This window comes from Astatotilapia calliptera, chromosome 3 (assembly GCF_900246225.1).
Source record: "Astatotilapia calliptera chromosome 3, fAstCal1.2, whole genome shotgun sequence".
NCBI classification, from domain to species: domain Eukaryota; kingdom Metazoa; phylum Chordata; class Actinopteri; order Cichliformes; family Cichlidae; genus Astatotilapia; species Astatotilapia calliptera.
In genome coordinates, this window is record NC_039304.1 from 31,777,414 (window position 1) to 31,795,501 (window position 18,088).

General features: G+C 37.4%; 2 protein-coding genes across 3 annotated transcripts; one reads left to right on the top strand and one right to left on the bottom strand.

Moving 5' to 3' along the window:
* Positions 1-2,196: 2,196 nt before the first annotated feature.
* Positions 2,197-3,188, top strand: fgf21 (fibroblast growth factor 21). Its single transcript, XM_026153587.1, has 3 exons — positions 2,197-2,404; positions 2,535-2,638; positions 2,723-3,188. Exons 1-3 carry the CDS (start codon positions 2,344-2,346, stop codon positions 3,011-3,013), a joined length of 456 nt encoding a protein of 151 aa, XP_026009372.1. The 5' UTR covers positions 2,197-2,343; the 3' UTR covers positions 3,014-3,188.
* Positions 3,189-5,019: 1,831 nt separating this feature from the next.
* On the bottom strand, positions 5,020-10,278 carry LOC113019253 (potassium voltage-gated channel subfamily A member 7-like). 2 transcript variants are annotated; one of them, XM_026162832.1, is made up of 3 exons: positions 9,534-10,278; positions 8,574-9,315; positions 5,020-6,593 (listed from the first exon to the last, which is right to left on the bottom strand). In XM_026162832.1, exons 2-3 carry the CDS (start codon positions 9,249-9,251, stop codon positions 5,700-5,702), a joined length of 1,572 nt encoding a protein of 523 aa, XP_026018617.1. In that variant the 5' UTR covers positions 9,252-9,315; positions 9,534-10,278; the 3' UTR covers positions 5,020-5,699. The 2 variants fall into 2 exon arrangements, with proteins under 2 accessions (XP_026018617.1, XP_026018616.1); XM_026162831.1 differs by having other exon boundaries at positions 8,574-9,328.
* Between the last annotated feature and the right edge of the window lie 7,810 nt (positions 10,279-18,088).

Sequence of the window (18,088 nt, forward strand, 5' to 3'; positions counted from 1 at the left end):
ATGTTCCTGTCGTGCTTGCCTGCAATTTGGTCCATAACAGAGTGATCTATAATAAGACATGTTGGTGATATGTAAACAGCCTGGTTTTTAATATTATATTAGAGCAAAGAGATTACTGTAGTGACACTATAATTGCAGCCTATGTTACAGGGTAAATTTAGCACCACATGACTGGAAATGAGCCAAAGCAGATGGCGGATTATAGTGGAAGTTATAAATAGTGCAGGGCTGTTTATCGCAAACAGTTGGACAAATACAGATTGTTTTTTTTAAGGTGAGAACACAGAGGCAGAACATATTTTTCCAATCGTTTCACTTCCATAACTCATTATTTTAGGTTATGGGAATAAAACCATCGAACATACGCAGTCTAAATGAGTCTATTTGCATATTTCAGGATACCATAAAAAGTGTGAGACAAAAAAGAATGATTTTAATTTATGTAATTAACTGGGGTAGTTTTAGTTTGATTTCTATTCATTGGAATACTCACCCTCATCACCTGTAAATATATTGACCCATTCATAAAGATCCTTAATATGTGAGGGTGGGGAAAAACGTGCTTAAATTAAGAGCATGATGGGTTTTTCTTACAAGTACTTCTCGCACACACACTGATGGGACTTACACCCCAATTTGCTGGAAGCTTAAAAAGTAAACAGGAAAATCCAGCATAAACATTAAGGAATATTTTGAAGTGTTTCTGACTATGTTCTGTGTGTATTTGTACCATTTGATTGGGAAACAGCATGAAGAGTTTTCCATATAAAACAGAGACATTTATTTACCTAAATCTATTACTTATTTTATAGAAGTTGGAGATGGATCAGTAGTAAATCAGAGCTTTGAAGAAAGCATCATCAATTATTTCTTTGGCCTTAACGGTAGTGTTTGCAGATGCTTCACATTCTTAGCTGACCGATTCAGTATGACAATGCAGTGAAATAAGTGATGGTGCTGTTTGAAGACGTTTCACCGTGATGCACCTTTTCCTAACTGGAGAGTTTCCGATCTGACGTGAGGCCTCTCTTGTGACTGCACAGCTGCATTCCTGTAAACACTCCGGCTGCTTATAAATCTGCTTCACCCACTCGTCCCCCCCATTCTCTCTCAAACACACGCATATCAAAATAAGATAAACACCATAAAACTCAAAACACACTTGGTCACTTCCCACTCCCAATTCATTGCTATTATTCATTCGGGAGATGACGCAGACACTTCCTGTTATATTTTCTTGCAGTTTTTAAAAGTATAATTGGAGGGATGAATGGAAAAGCAAACAGCACACTCGTCCACATGTGACGAAGCAAAATTAGTGTTGTGCTCCGGTCAATTTTCACTACAATATTTCAAGGAAAACTATGAAAAGGAAAGAATTGCTCCAATGTATTGTTGTGTAATCAAGGTATTTTGAAATATACTGAGTATATGTGATGCTCTATCTAATCAAGAAGTCATGAATTGCAAATTCCAAGCAATACTAAAAATTCCTCACATAAGGAGGTTCTGTAAGGTGTAGGGCTTCAATTAATATGAACAGAAGCAGTTGTTTAAATACTAATTCATATCAAAATGTGTTCTGTGCAAAAAAAGACTAAAATTCAGGTGTTGGTAAATATTGTGATTAAGTTGAGTTAAGTGATGAAATCACTGGTTAACATAATTATGTATACATGTTGCACACGTGCATGATGCCTCAGAAAATACTTAGTCCACTTGAACCTGTGGGAGTCCAAAAAAACACAACTTTACAACAACTCTTACTGTAAGTGATCTGAGAAGTCCATACACAGTATGAGAGCAAAGGTTTTCCCCTCAGCATTCAATCACACTAATTATGTAGAAATGTCTGACTCATGCGGTCATGAAGTAGGACCTCCTTCTCCAAGCTCCTTTATAAGGGCCAAAACTTGCTCCTGGAGTCACTAGTGCACAGTGGTATATTTCTTATTTAATATTTATTTATTTTTTTCATCTTTGCAAATCTATTTATTTTTATTTATCTCTTATTTATTCATCTCTTTATCTTAAAGCTTCGTCAATCTTTTTTTGCCCAAATGCCTTTGTTTTTTCACCTGTCTTCTCTTCTCTTAATCATTCCACTTCCTGTCTCTCTGTCGTTTTATCTCCCTGACTCCAACCCGCTTTTATCCTTTAATAATCAAGTCAGAGAAGTGCATCTTTACACAGGTATTTAAACATTTTTTCATTGCAGCAATTCACAGAATAATTGAATGCATGCGCAAAAATACAAACGAGGCGATGTCACTCTTATAAAACTCAAATGTTTCTGATTACTTTCCTTCATTGCTTCTTTTTGCAGATAACCACAGACGTGGGATGTATTTGCAGATGAACATGGATGGGAGAGTCACAGGAAGTGATGCTCAGACACCTTACAGTGAGTATTAGGAGGATAAGCTCGCAACAGATTGCATATTTGGCACTGACTTCCATCCACAAAAGACAGTGGATAATTTGAGGCCTATGTACAAATCTAATTTTTATTATCACTATTTCTGTATTTTCAGGTTTGCTGCAGCTGAAATCAGTTAAACCAGGCCATGTTATCATTAAAGGACCATCATCATCTCTTTTTCTCTGTATGGATAGCGAAGGCAATCTGAAAGGGCAGGTAAGCTATAACACCGAAAACTGATTCCTCCTTTTTTGCATCACTTTCTATCAAATCTTAACAATATTTTAACACTATTTTCAGAGTCACTATTCAGAAACCAGCTGCACCTTCAGAGAAATGCTGCTGGCTGACGGATACACCCGTTTCATTTCCTCACAATATGGATTTCCCATGTCACTGGCATCAAGACATTCCCCAGATCGACACGCACTTCCCTTTACACGGTTCCTACCACTGAGGAATAACTTGAAAACGGATAGCGTATCTGAGCAGATGCCAAACAATCAGAGACTTTTTAACGTGGACTCTGATGACCTTCTTGGAATGGGTCTAAATTCTATGGGCAGTCCTCAGTTTTCTATGGACAAATAAAAGAATGAACTGCACAGACTTCTCACAGATCGGCACCTTTATATATGTTTTTAGATTCAGCCTGTAAACTTGATTTAGTTTTGAAATGAGTAGCTTTCTGTTATTTGTTCTCAACATGTTTTTGCGGAGGCAATACTAATGTAAGTTATTTATTTATTACTATGTATTGTGGATTTCAAATTGTTATTTATTATTTTTTTTACATTTCAAAAACTGTAACTGTACTTTGAAATCATGTTTGTAACATTCTGCTGATTTTGACATGTGATGTTTCTGAAGGTTCCCTAACACAGATGTGCTGGGGAAGCCCAAGAGGTTTCTGTTTGTACAACTCAAGTGTGTTTATCTTATTGGGGAGAAATTCTGAATTAAAACAAACATGATATAAATATTTGTTGTCAAATTTGTCATGAAAAGATTGAGCAACCTTATTAAATGGTTCAACAAACCAGAATGTACTTAAAAAAGCAAGCATGTATTTACCAAGTACACAGACCGGGAAAGTAGAAGTGGGAAAACAAGCGTGTTGAAGTGAAAGCATGAGCACCCTCTGGTGGTACAAAATCCAATGAGAGGTAGACCAAGTGTGTGGGTGTATGTTTTTTTCAATGACTGTAGAAAACATGGACGATGCGACAGCTCCCCAAAAATAAAGCCAAAACGTCTCTATTGTCTTTTTTTTTTTTCACAGTTATTGTTTTTTTGTGCCTAATGAAATTTTGCCTCGTCTTTGGCCAACAGATTTTCTCAGTTTATATCCCCCTAAAAAAAAGTTTTATGTGAGTTTAACAATTTATATTTTGATTTATTTGATTTTTTTTTTGTAAGGTTTAATTATTCTCATTTTATATCAGTTCTTTTTTTTTTTCATTGTGATCTATAAACAGACATTGTAAATGCACACTTTCTTTGTTCATCACTTCAGGCCTGATTGCAGGTGACCGTAACAGTGATTACATTCCCTATAAAGATTAAAATAAGTGATCACAAGATTTGTATTTCATGCTATTTTCCATTATTATAAAGTAAACATAGAGTTTACTTGAGGAGTTGTTTGAAACTCAAAAAGACATCTACTGTCATCCAAGCATTGCATCGCTGACTAATCTATTCCAGCAGACAGGGATCCATTGTTAAAGACAATGAAAAAAGGTTTATTTTAATCTACACTGTAAAAAAAAAGTAATATAAAAGTATTCTACTGTGTATTTTACAGTTTTGTAATGTTTTTCTAGAATATCATTAAAATTACGTAGACTGTGATTTTACATTTCAAATGTAAATTAACGTAAAATGACTGTAAATGTAAAAGAACATAATTTTCTTGTTTTTGCATATTTACATTGATAAAATGCATTCACAAATGTATCATAATTTCACAAATATTTATTCGTTATTTGAAAGATTAAACTGTTAAATTCAAATGTAATGCTATGGAAAAATATATAAAATAATTCTCATAAACTTTTTTTTACATCAAATAATAATTATTATTAGCGTTGTTTAGGGCGAACGTGGCTCAAGAGTTGGCAGTTTGCCTTGTAATCAGAAGGGGTTTTTTTAGGATTTTTTTTTTTACAGTGTACTTGCCCTTTACTGACTGTTAAGCTAACATCAATAACACAAAGTAAAACACATTATTACAGCAGTTTACACAAGTGAGGTAACATAAGCACACATACCTTCCATGGATCATCACTGTGATGTGTTGGAAAGTCTTATGTGTTCCTGTGAATCTGACAGCAATGTTGTTGAAGGTATTGCTTATAACAGCTTAGTGGCTCTTGGAAAGGTCAGGCATGGACACACAATAGTGAAAACAGAGCCGCAGTAGACTAAGCTAGCAAGGATTGTTATATTTCATTTTCATAAATAACACTGCTGTAATAGACCTTTTCTTAACTGTTAAATACTGACTAAAAAAACAACACAAGGAAACCACAAAAAAAACCCAAAAAAAACAAAATGGGAAACTTAAGAAAATTATTAAAATATAATCTTTATCAAAAACACTGAATGCATTAATCAAGCAGATAAATACAGAACATTTGCCATGGCAGTCAAATCAATTATTTAACACAGGCATTTTAGGTAATATATAAGCCAGAACTAAAAAAAAAAAAAAAAATCAAATATGCATACATTATACTTATAGAACAATATTGAGAATGTGAAAGGTGTTGTATGAGAGATCTTACTCTGTCCTCATTGACAGCTCAGCTGGTATTTGGTTGAGTTCTGAAAAGATGTGACATTCATATCGCCTGTGATCTGTCTGCTTTCATTTCAAACTTTCAGGCACAAGTACTAAGACATTATAGTTTCAAGACACAAGACATTCAGGAAGTCATCTCAAACACAAGCTGACAGCATTAATAAATAAAAGCTTGTATTTCATTAATATCACAACCCTGAGAATGTAAAACTTTTGTCTTTTAAACCAGTGTTATGCAAAAGTTGCTTTTCAGTGACATTTGACTGGTTAGTGTTCCAGCAAATAACAAAGGCAATATTAGGTTGTCAGGAGGTATATGAGCATTAAATTGAAATGACACAAACTAGCATTTGTTGGTTCACTAGTTTGTCTTGCCAGGACTTCAGAACCTTTAAATACATTTTTATTTAATTGTGAATCATGAACTTTTCTTGCTTTTATGATTTTGTCAAAGGATACAAAACTTCCTCCCTAAACTTGAGTAACCAGTGGTTCCCTCAGATACATGTTTCCTCCCTTGTACTCTATACTCTGTCCTGTACACAGTCCACCAAGCAAAGTCCCATTTAGAGGGCTGCAAATACCTTCACTGGCATAATAATCTCCCTCTGGATCCTGGCCATCTTCCTCAAAATCCTCTCGTTCAGCCTCCTCATCCTCCCATAGGCCAGTTTCGACATGAGTGTACTCACTTCGGTCCTCGCATTCAGTCTCTCGATGGTAAAAGTAGCTGAAGTTGGACACAATGACAGGAACAGGCAACGAGATGGTAAGAACACCAGCAATGGCGCACATAGAGCCCACCATCTTGCCCCAGACTGTTGCAGGGTACATGTCACCATAGCCTACTGTAGTCATGGTGACAACTGCCCACCAGAAGCCATGTGGTATACTGACAAAGTCTGTTTTGTTGTGGTCTGCTTCAGCAAAGTAGACAGCACTGGAGAAGAGGATGACGCCAATAAACAGGAAGAAGATAAGAAGACCCAGCTCTCGCATGCTTGCCCGCAGTGTCTGACCAAGAATCTGGAGGCCCTTAGAGTGACGAGACAGCTTGAAGATCCTGAAGACCCTCACCAGCCTGATGACCCTGATGATGGCCAAGGACGTGGCTGGAGAGGCATCATTGTCTTTGACCAGTTCTGTTCCCAGAGTGACAAAATAAGGCAGAATAGCACTGAAATCAATGATGTTCATGACATCTTTGAAGAAGTGCATTTTGCTGGGGGAGCAAGCGAATCGCATGATGAGCTCAAAGGAGAACCAGCATATGCACACAGTCTCCACCATAAAGAAGGGATCGTGGAAAAAACTTGATGCAGCAGGCATGTTCTCAGACATGTTCTTTGCTTGGGAGTGATGCTCCTGCGTGAATGACACAGGGTAGACAGGAAAAATGTAAAACATACTTGTGAAGTTAGAAGTAAAAACAAAAGATAATTTAAAAAAAAAATCAAAAAACACCTAAGTAACAAAAACATTTGCCAGCACCTTAAAATTAACAGGATGTGTCTTGATTGTTTGATCAAACTAAAAGTGCATAAGTTACACACACAAAGTCCCACAGGATTTGTTGTAAATCAAACCTACATCTATTTTCTAACTACCAATAAAATACATTTGTATGTCTCTCAGCTGAAAATGTGTAGAAAACCCATGGAGGCGTGGGGAATACATTCAAACTCTACACAGAGATGTCCCAGCTAACCAGAACTGTCTTGCTCTAAGGAAACAGTGCTAACTACAAACTACTATGCAAAACCATGGCAAAAAATCTGGTAGGTAGCCATCCATAGAACAGTGAACTAATTTTAATATTATATGGATTAAAATTAATTTAAAAAAAACTTTAAGTTTGCTGGCAAGATTTGTTACTTTTGATAGCACCAGGTTACCTGTTGTGACCAGTCTTTTTGCTAAGCTTAGTTAAGCTAAGCTAAGTGGGTCGCTATAGCTATATATATATATATATATATATATATATATATATATATATGAATGTGGTATGCATTTTATAATCTAAGTCTTCCTAAAACATATTAAGTAAACATATGTTCTTTCAAATGCAAAGCTGTTACTGTATATTGTGCTAGTATTTTACTTTAAAAAATACTGCTGAGTTAGGTAGTGTTTGATACATTAAACTACAGTATGTCGCCCACCATGCTATTGGTTCTCACATTTGGCAGCATTGCAAGTGTTTGGCATCTGCACTTTTCCATTCAGCTATCTCTTCTGGTCCACCTGTCATTCCATCATGTGTGCCACTTATTATTATAACACTGCATATTCAAGCATTGGCTGGTGGCTATTTAAAACATCTTATACTAAACATTCAGTTAACAGTATGAAATCGGATTGCATGGATTAAAATAGATGTGTTTAGTATGCTGTAATGGGTTGTGTGGAATATATATAAAGCTCAGAGTAGACATAAACTTAGTGTATTCCTTATGACTTTCAGTAGCAGGTCAGTGACAGTGTTTATTACTAAAGGTGGACATCTATGTGTTGATTCGCTCCAAGGGCTCTCCTAAGACTATATTTAACCAAGTGAGATCTCTGAAGAGAAACATGAGTGTCTACTTGCACCACTCCTCATCCATCTCCACCTTCATCGCTATTCCCATCGCCCTGGCTGCCGAGGCCGTGTAACATTGCCAGTGCAGTTCAGTGAGTGTACCGCTGACTCGAACAGGAGGATGTTACAGTAGTTTCCTGGCAGCTGCCTTGTGCAAAGGAAGTCTGCCACAGCACAGCAGTCCTGGAGGAATGTGTTAACATGACCCAAAACAATGCAGCTCATCCTGTGACACCTTTTAGTCTCTGGTTCTAAGCCACCTGGAAGGCCTTGGCTCACCTTTGCCTATATGTATGGTCACTTGTGACCTTTAATTAACACACTTAACTGTCTTCTCGGGTCTGAATATGCTTCCTATTATTTGTATTCCAATACCCACCCATTAATCCCTGTACCCTTTAACACTTCCTGAATCCGAGCGTATCAAATTTAACAGCCGACTAAAATAATCACGCCATAAGCTCTCGCTTGCTCTGGTCTGCTTCCAGACATATTGGCCAATAGTATCCTATGTCAGTATTTTTCCTCTTAGCACACTGTAGTACTCTTCTAGTGTGTGTTTACCTAAACAACAGCTTACCAAAGTATTATGTTTCCTTTGACCCAAACAATCACATATATTTCATTCAAGACTTTACAACAAGATTTTGGGTTTCTCTTTTAGTGCCTTGATACCACCATTTTGTCTTTCAGGTAACCCTGCAAAAACCATCCATCTTTCACACCTTTCCTTCCCAAACATGAACTTGAATTAAATTTCCAACCTCTCTGTCATGTCTGAGGTCAGGAAGTGTCTCCAGGCAGAAGATGAGGATGGACACCACGATTACCATCACACTAATGATGGCGATGATGCGTGCACCCGATGAGGACTCTGGGTGCTCAAACAGCATCCACAGTTTTCTCTGGAGTCTGTTGGATGGCAAAGGCCTCTCCTCTTCTTTTGGAAAACCTTCGTCCTCCTTGAAGCGGTTCACGATGTCCTCTCCGAGCTCATAGAATATCAGCTCATCCATGAAAATATCCAGGGGTATGTTTGCAGGCCTCCGAAGCCTACCCCCTGACTGGTAAAAATACAGAATGGCATCAAAGCAGGCTCGATTGCGGTCCAGGAAGAGCTCATTTCGAAGTGGGTCAAAGTAGCGTGACCTTCGTCTGGGGTCGCCGAGCATGGAGTCAGGGAATTGGGCTAAGGTGCGAAGCTGAGTTTCATAACGCATCCCTGATACATTGATGGCCAGTCTTTCACTCAGTGCCCATCCATTCCTCCATAGAGATCCTGAGCGACGCTTTTCTTTCTTCTTCTCTTTCTCGTTTCCCCTGATCTCCTTCTCTCCTTTCTCCTCACTGTCGAGCTGGTCCTTGAGATGCTCGTCCTTCTCCCCATCGCTCTCTTTCCCTCTGCCTTCTCCTTCACTGGACTGTGGATCCCTGCTTTCCATCCCTGTTATTATCCTAACCGAGGGAATGCTGCAAACCACCCTCTTGAGATTTTGAACACCTGGACTTAAAAGAAAACCTGTTTAAAACCAGAGTGATTATTACATCAGCGAAATAGGTTTTCAGTTGATAAGCATTAGCAGCAAAGGACTAAAGAGGGGAAATTGACATTTCATGACAGATTTCATTACATTAAAAGTTAATTCATGGTTTTGTTTTTAGATGAACTGAAGGCAAGACAACAAACAATGTTAGTACCCAGTTAATGAATATAATTTACTCACTAAGAAAAACAGCTGGTGGCAGAGGCTAATGACGGGGTGAAAAATCACATTGTTTGTTTCCTTCGGCTCATCAGGTTGTCTCTCTTCCTCTCTATCATCGTGTCTGCCTGTCACAAGCACAAAGCCCTTGTTTGGCTATCTAACTTATCACACAGAGGTTTAACTCTGATCAACTTTACACAAACTGTACTTCCAGTTATTTGCTCCGGGAACATCCAGGATCTCACCCTGTCCCTCACTGCCTCACGTTGTCTGCCTTCAAATTTTGGGGGGAATGCTGTCCTGTTGAAATTTGATCTGTGCTGGACCCCTCCACCCCCTTCGTGTCCCTTCCCTCCATTTTAGCTAGGGGGCATGTCAACCTTCAACCTCCCTATCAAATGTCACCTCTGCATGGTATTGCCCTCTCTAACAAGCATGGGCGTGTGAATGACAGAAAACCCTCACTGTTTTTCATTAAGTCGAAATGACTGGATTTGAATGTGCGTAGATTAAAAACCAGAACTGTGGAGTTTGAGCGTCATAGAACGAACATATAGAAAACATATTTTTAAAGCTTTCTAATTAATTCCATTTTCTAGCGTCTTCAGTAGGCTCCTCCAATTACACTCAAACCAATGCTGCAGCCTGAGATTGGGGTGAACTGAAATATGCTGCAACAAAATTCCATGTTAAATTACAATAAACTACTTGGATCTGTTTGGCAGCATGAAATTGTTATTTTACAGTATAACTACCGTAATCAACAACAAATGTGTTGTAGTTACTAAGTTGCTCTAAATATGTTTTCCTTTTTACATCACAGTCATTTATTTTTACACCAAATTTAATAAATTTTGTAGTATACAAAAATGTAAAAGCACAATCACTTGAATTTCTTACAAAGCTCATATTAAAAATTAACTTTTGACATATCTTCATTTATGTAAATATTATTAGGGTTGATTTTCACAAAGTCCACCACTAAACTATTCCACAAGTTGGCAAACACAAATGAAATCATCATCCATTATTATTTTATTTAATACATCTCGTGCTTTTGTTATTTTTATGTACAAAAATGTCTTCAGTGACACAAACATTAGGTTTGTGTCACTGAACCTATTAGGTGAACTGGCTCACATTTTTCTATTTGTGGAGCGGCACAATAATAAATTATTTACCAGTGTAGGTTTTATTTTGCTATATCACATATTCACCCTCATTTCACAGATAATGATACTTTGAGTTCAAAGGAAATTGGACCCTTGTCTGCCTCCATCACCTCTAAATCAGGATCAGCCCCCACCAGACTCTCAATCTGTTGCTGACGATAGCTGTGCCACACAACAGGCTTCATGGGGGGGAAAAGAGCTACCGCCTACACCTTGGATCTGCTAGTTCATGCAGTTGGGTGGAAAATCATTCAAGTGTCTGTGACAACTTACAGGGGTACAAACGAACAATACGAGAAGAATATTATTAAATTTGTGGATTTTTATTTTTTTGGACCATCATGACTGTAGAGAGATAATCTACTAGAAACAATCAGATTCAAGCCATTGTTACATTTAATGACAGGGCTGTCTTCTGAGAAGTCATTTGTTACCCATAAACAAAAAAGAAATAATATAAAACTATATTAAAATAGATAAATTTGCCCTAGAAGAAGAATACCAAGCTGTTATTGTTTTCAGTAATGTGTCACATATTGTAAAGGACCACAGATTATTTCTAACTGCACACACAATACTTGTGATGTTAACCTATCTCTACCAAAGTGGATTACTACTATGTTTTACCACCAGAGGGAGGTGATGTTTAGGCACAAAGGAGAAAAACTGAAAAAGGCCTCTGCAGACATTTCTAATAGCTGTTGGCAAAAAAAACAAACTGCCATCCGGGCTGATATAATACACTGTCATTTGATCACAGTCTGCTTACTAAGAACCTGATGACCATTTGTTTTACAAACCAATACACTCAGGCATATACAGATACAAATATTTCAACGCTTTGTGAATATAAAGTATCAATAAAATGCAAGAGGGAATTCAGCTAGATTTTTTGTTTTGGGTTAAAATTTTGGAAATCAATCATTTTGTGGTATTCTTGGTGTTGCAATATTCATCATAACCTGATTGCTCCTGGTTCTATATAGTGCCGTATAACTCTGCTGTTCGTGCAGCTATGCAGCACAGTCATTAAATCTTGTGACTCCCATGGGATGGCTACACATAACCACTACAATTTCACAACACAGTTTGAAACCGACAGTTGGTAACCATGAGTAGAAAGAACAGCCAATTCATTAGACCACATTTTTATTTCTTAGCATGTGGCCCTGCACCAGCTTCACTCCCTTAATTTTCCAAGCAGCAGTAGTGCAAATGTTATGCAGTAATCTTGTTCCACTACGCAAGTTTTCTTTTAAGAGGTTTGGTTTCTAAAGATACTTTCTCCCGGTAACAAATTTTACTCAAAATGAGGCTGCTTTGAGTTAAAAGTGATAGAAACGAGTAGGCCTACTAAACCTAGACAGCATATAAGACAGACGTAGCTTCTGGGTTGGAAAAATTAAGGCACTGCAGGAGTGTCTTAAATCTGCTTTCTGTCTACAGGCTACTAGATAGGTGACTGTGACTGCAAAAAAGACTTACAGTCCCATAGTAGTTTATTTTTTAAAATATTGTTTTAATTTTGGTCATATGTTGGTTTTTTTAATGAAGAGTTGTCTGTGATATGAATCCACACACTGAATATTTCTTATCAAACATAACTCATTAGCCAATGCGTGCGCAGTTTCACAGTCAGACATATTCCTCACTAGTAGTTTTTTTCTCTTTAGCAAGCCAGATGACAACGGAAGAAACACTCACCTCAAGGCTTCAAAAAACACGACCTCAGAAACCAGTGGGTACCATCATGGTAACTACATCCATCTTTTATGCTGTCCCTGATGTTGACACAGACAATGGCTAGCTATTTGCTACTTGACATCAGCTAAATTGAGTTGCTGCTTTCCGAAGCATTTAGCGAAATAAAACAGTGTGTCTTATTGTTAACTATAGTAAAAGCCCCTCCAAAGAACTTAGTTAGTAGTAAGTGAAAACTTAGTATCTGTCAGTTAGTTTGCCTGAATTAATGGGTGTTTGCCTCTGTTTAATGCACACATACCAGTATATGGATGTAGGTTGCTAACAAAGCCAGCTAGCATTAGCTGATAACTTAACAGACTGGCTCTTCGTTCAAATATGGTCACTTCGAGGTAAAAAACAACAACAACAACAGGCACGTGACTAAAATGCTTCAAAATGGCGCTTCACAACCAGGTTTCTAAATATCTGGGTTTTTTTCTTCCAAACAGTCCATAGTTCAGGTATAAAATATTACAGGTAGTAAGTAATACACTTTATTGCCAAAGATTTCACATTCATCAGTATAACTTGAGTGATAATTCCATAGCATTTAATATGATGTTGGCCCACCCTTTGAAGCTATAACAGCTTCAACTTTTCTAGGAAGGCTTTCCACAAGGTTTAGGAGTGTGTTTATGGGAGTTTTTGGTGATTCTTTCAAAAGTGCATTTTTTAGGTCAGATGCGAAGGCCTTGTTCACAGTCTCCACTCTGATTTATCCCAAAGGTGTTCTATTAGGTTGATCTGGACTCTGTGCAAGCCAGTCAAGTTCTTCGACACCATACTCACTCGTCCATGTCTTTATAGACATTCCTGTTCCTCTCATTTTGGAACAGGAAGGGATATGTTGGTATCCAGTGTCAGGAATATTATAAGTTACAGTTATCTGATATCAAGCTGGGAAGATAGCACTTAGAGTACATCCTCAATCTTAAATATCATGACACAGTTACTGCTGACCTCAAATTTATCGATTGCCATTATGTGACTGTTTCTCAAAGTAACAGTTACTGACTTAAACAGAAACTTCTTGTAAATGCTGGCACTGATATACACCATGTCCTTCCAGTCATGAATTCAATGTCAGTCTCCAGTTTCTTGGACAGCTTTGCATTTCACTGTGTTCTCACTTCATATCAAATTATATCAATCACTTTATTGTGGTATCCTGTTCCCGACAGGCTGATAAACAGTGTTAACTGTGACAGTCGGTGCAAAATGTCACTCTATCAGTCATATTCAGCCGGTGTTCACAAACGCCCACATTTGATCAGAAATCTTAAACAGACACACGAGTGGTGTTACTTTTTCATTTATTTTAAGTTAATTTCAATGATTTTAAGCAATTTTAATGTCTCTGAAAAAGCATCTCATGACTTTTAGTTTGTTATTCATTCAAGCTGCTATGAAGATTGAGATTCACATTAGATCGCATTGACATTCATACATTATAAGTCTCAATAGTAGAAATATGTTCAATTATGACACTTTATTGATATGTTTCTATTTTTTCTTCAAAATATAAAAAGATAGATCATGAACATTCCATTGAAATATACTTTATACAGTTCTTGATGAGTTGTTCTTTGTTTTACAACATTTCAAAAATAAAATCCGGCATAAGTCACAACCAGATAATCCAGTGACCACCTCTTCGCCCCATTCACTCTCCTACTTAGACTGCAGTACAATGGACTAGTACTTAAGTCTGTTTTAGACAGTTTGATAGCTTCTAAAATGAATATGTCTTCATCTTTGGATGCATAATGATACTATGTACTGTTAGTTCAACGTATATTGGGTATGACTTTGTATTAATCATTATATTTCTAATTAAAATAAGATATATGATATATGTTAGAAAAATGTAGTTAGTATGATAACATTGATAACAACTCTGTCATTATTAATTTGTAAAATAAAATATTTTTCAATTAGTGTGATTGCTAAGTTACTCTATGGAAAACCATAAAGCCACTACACATTGCAATCATCTAAACTGATGACAGAATATCTGTGTCTCAGGGAGCATACAGTAAGTGTCTATCAGTGGCATTCGTGGTGCAAATTGCATACCGTGTCCTCAACTTAAAAAAGAAAAACAGAAAAACATATTAAACATAAACGAGCATATAAAGAAAATGGTTACCACTGAGTATGTGTCATCCAAGGACCACATGACACTTTCCCAACACCTGCAGATGACATGTCCACATACATAATAGTCATTGTCACAACAGTTGCACCTCCTTACCATGTAAAGCAAATTTGTTCTTTTGGTTACGGTGAGTGTTTCTACATGAAATTTATAACATTTTTAACAGATTGTAAAAATAAAACAGACTTAGCACTCTCAACATTGTAACTCATTCTCTTCAAACGTGTCTAAATCAAATGGCAGTATTATGCATTGGAAAAGGAAAGACATCTTTTTCAGCCTGGCATTGGCAGAGCAGCCACAACGTAGAGAATGAAGGAAATAAAGACTGTAACCATGAAAAATAAAAAGAGGAAAAGACACTACTTGGCCATAAAAACAAAAACAGCTGGGTGAAGCACAAGGTTTTTGCAAGTGTGCGCACCATTGCAAGAAGTTTACCTCTGAAATATTCATAAACATCTTTGTGACCATCAAAGCCATGGTAGCTTAATGCCTTCCAAAATGGGAACTGAAATTGTGAGTTTTTAAAAGATACGCGACCAAAAAAGAAATTCCATGGACCATTTAATGCAAATAGACAAAAGTTCTAGACCCTGTAAAACCAGTGTAGACTCGACAGAATTTTTGAAGGACTTCTACAGTCTACATCACACCACTGAGTCTCATATTCTGGTGAGCCTCCAACTGCAATGTACTAGGAATGGACAAAGAACCGTGCAGCTGCCTGAGCTAAGCCCTGGACCAGCAGGGCCTGAAACTCACTTGGAATACCAAGACAAGGATGAGGGGCTTAGAGAGCACTCAACAGTGACATTATTTTTTACTTATTACATCATTATCAATCTCCCCTTGGTGGACACTGGTATTTCTCACCCTTTCGTTCCCACTTTCTGACATCATTTTGGAAGCTCTGGGTCTTTTTGATTGGTACTCACATGACTGTGCTGTTTGTTGTAATAAGCTGCCAACTAGCCAGCTGGATGACGATAATCATGGTAAGTGACGAATGCAAAGACCTGACCATCTAAAAAAACGAAGACGAGCTACCTCTACACACTCATGCTGACACTGCGAGTGTGAGTAGTTTTCAGTTGCCTCTTGGAGGAAGACGTTTCTGCTCTACAACACGGCACAGTGTTTATAGTTATCAGGACTGGATTCATGACAAACAATGATAGGAGGCTAAGGGAATATGTCAAGACTCTGTTCCCCCCCTTGAGAGATTATCAAGTCATAATGCATGCGTTTGTACACATCACTGTGAGGTGTTCACATTATCGTCGTCTATATACTAGGATTTTTTTTTTATCTTAGAAAGAAAATAGCAAAACACCTACATCCAAGCACATCATTGACACACCTGAGTCCTTAAAACCACACAAATTTTGGAATGGCAGTTGGTTCCATGCAAACCTGATATCTCCGACTATTTGCCAATATAGTATCTTTCGTACTGTTATTGGTCTTTATTGGATAACCTACACATCTACTCCCATGTTTCTATGAATGGAACAGAATTGCCTATCCTAGCAAAATCCTGCCATGGGACATCCAAGGCCTTTATAAATCTCTAACACTGAGATTTTAAAGATACTCCAAGGACTCAAGGTTCTCCATTTGACCTGCTACAATCTTGTGACAACTACTGTATTATTGCCAAAGAAAAAAAGCAAACTATGAGTAGTATTCAAGCTGTCAAAGTTGTGGTATGGAGTGCTGCTGTTTTAGAACTGCTGCTGCTCTTGCTGCTGCTGCTACGTAAGTTGTGCAAATGAATCAAGGAGGAAAACATGGACCTAACAAAAAAACAAAGAACATCCCAGGAAAGAAAGCCTTTGCGCAGGTGCTATAGGCAAAGTCTTGAACGACCACTGTTGACTTAGAAGAGTTAAAAAATATACTGCTCAGTGCATTAGAAAATAAAACAGTGACAGAAAAGGTCAAAAACACTGGAATGACGAATGTAGGGCAGTAGTAGCAGAGAGATTTCATCAAACAAAACATAGTTCAGGGTGTACTTTGCAAACATACATGTTTCAATATTCACATTTTTTTAACTTTTCAAAACAAAATATAGCTCTTCTCTTTCATTATAATCTTTTTTAAAACATTAATTGCATATAACATTTTTTTTAATTAATTTTATATATATTTTTTTGTATCTCTAGCACCCTTGTCTTCAACTAAGGGCTTGCAGAAAAGACAGTCATGCAAAGTAGTCATGCTGGTAAACAAAGTTACAAAAATGCATTATCTTTTTTTCTCCATTTGTTTATCTCATCGTCCATCCTCCATCATCCCCATGTCTTTGTAGGTGCAGTCTGTCATTGCTCATTGTCTTTCAGAAAACATTTTCTCAGTGCTTGTGGGGTAAACAGCTTTGCACACCCCTCATAGCAGATTATTTTCTCTCCGTATTTTTATAGGACTTTGACTCCATTTCTTGATGCCAAATACTCAAATCACATTTGCATCTGACTCTATTTTTTCTGTCATTCTGGACTTTTTTTCTGCTCAGAAATCTCCTCCAAAGTAATGGAGAGTTGTGGATTTGTTTATCAAAATATAGATTTGTTCTCTTTGTACACTTCCGCGTTTGCTCTACTCTTGGTCCACGTCTTCTGGTTTAACTCTTCGCGTAAGGGTCCCCGAAATGGGCCATCTTTATCTTGACACTTGCCCGTGAAATCGTTCACATCAAGGGCAAGCGAGAGATGGGGCAGTATGAGTCCAGGGAGTGCTGTGCCTTGACTCGCAGTGACAGCCTTTGTGTTGAGGGAGAAGATTTATCTGATTGGTCCCTTTCAAAATAACATTGAAATTACAACCACTGGAGAGTGAATTAAAAACAGTTCTTGTAGTGGTATGGTCTTATTTGTCATTCAGGAAGGCTGCTATCCCTTGATCGATGAGGACTTCACCTCTCTTTACTCCCCATGGCTGAATGCTGAGTCAGTCAGACATGGGAAAATATCCTATATGTGCAAATCAGGATAGGGATAGTGGCAGTTTAATAAGTAAGTTCTATTGGGCAGTGAATTGTAGGGCAAGTATAAAACTCAACCTTAATGGAATATTTCCTCAATCTACAACACATTAAAGAAGGTCATTCAGCAAGTGCATGCTACAGGACCTTTGGGCAAGCCCATGTCAGTACATGAGAGATAAAGACAAGTCTTTTCTCACTATTTTGTTGCAGTGACTGTTTCAGGTGAGTATAAATGTACAGTAAATGCCATATGTGACATGTTTGAGCAGATGCTACATGTGCTTTGTTTACATGTGCTTCACACTTGGTATAGTTTGTAGTTTTTTTGATATCAGTGCTGTGAGGAGGGCAGTGTTTCAGTCAGATAAAAGTTAATGGAAGACATAGATTCAGTGGCAAACATACTATACACGTGCTAAGCTTGAACAAGGGACCATATGGGTGTAATATATATATATATGTATACATATATACATATCAATATATATATATACACACAGGGTCCCCC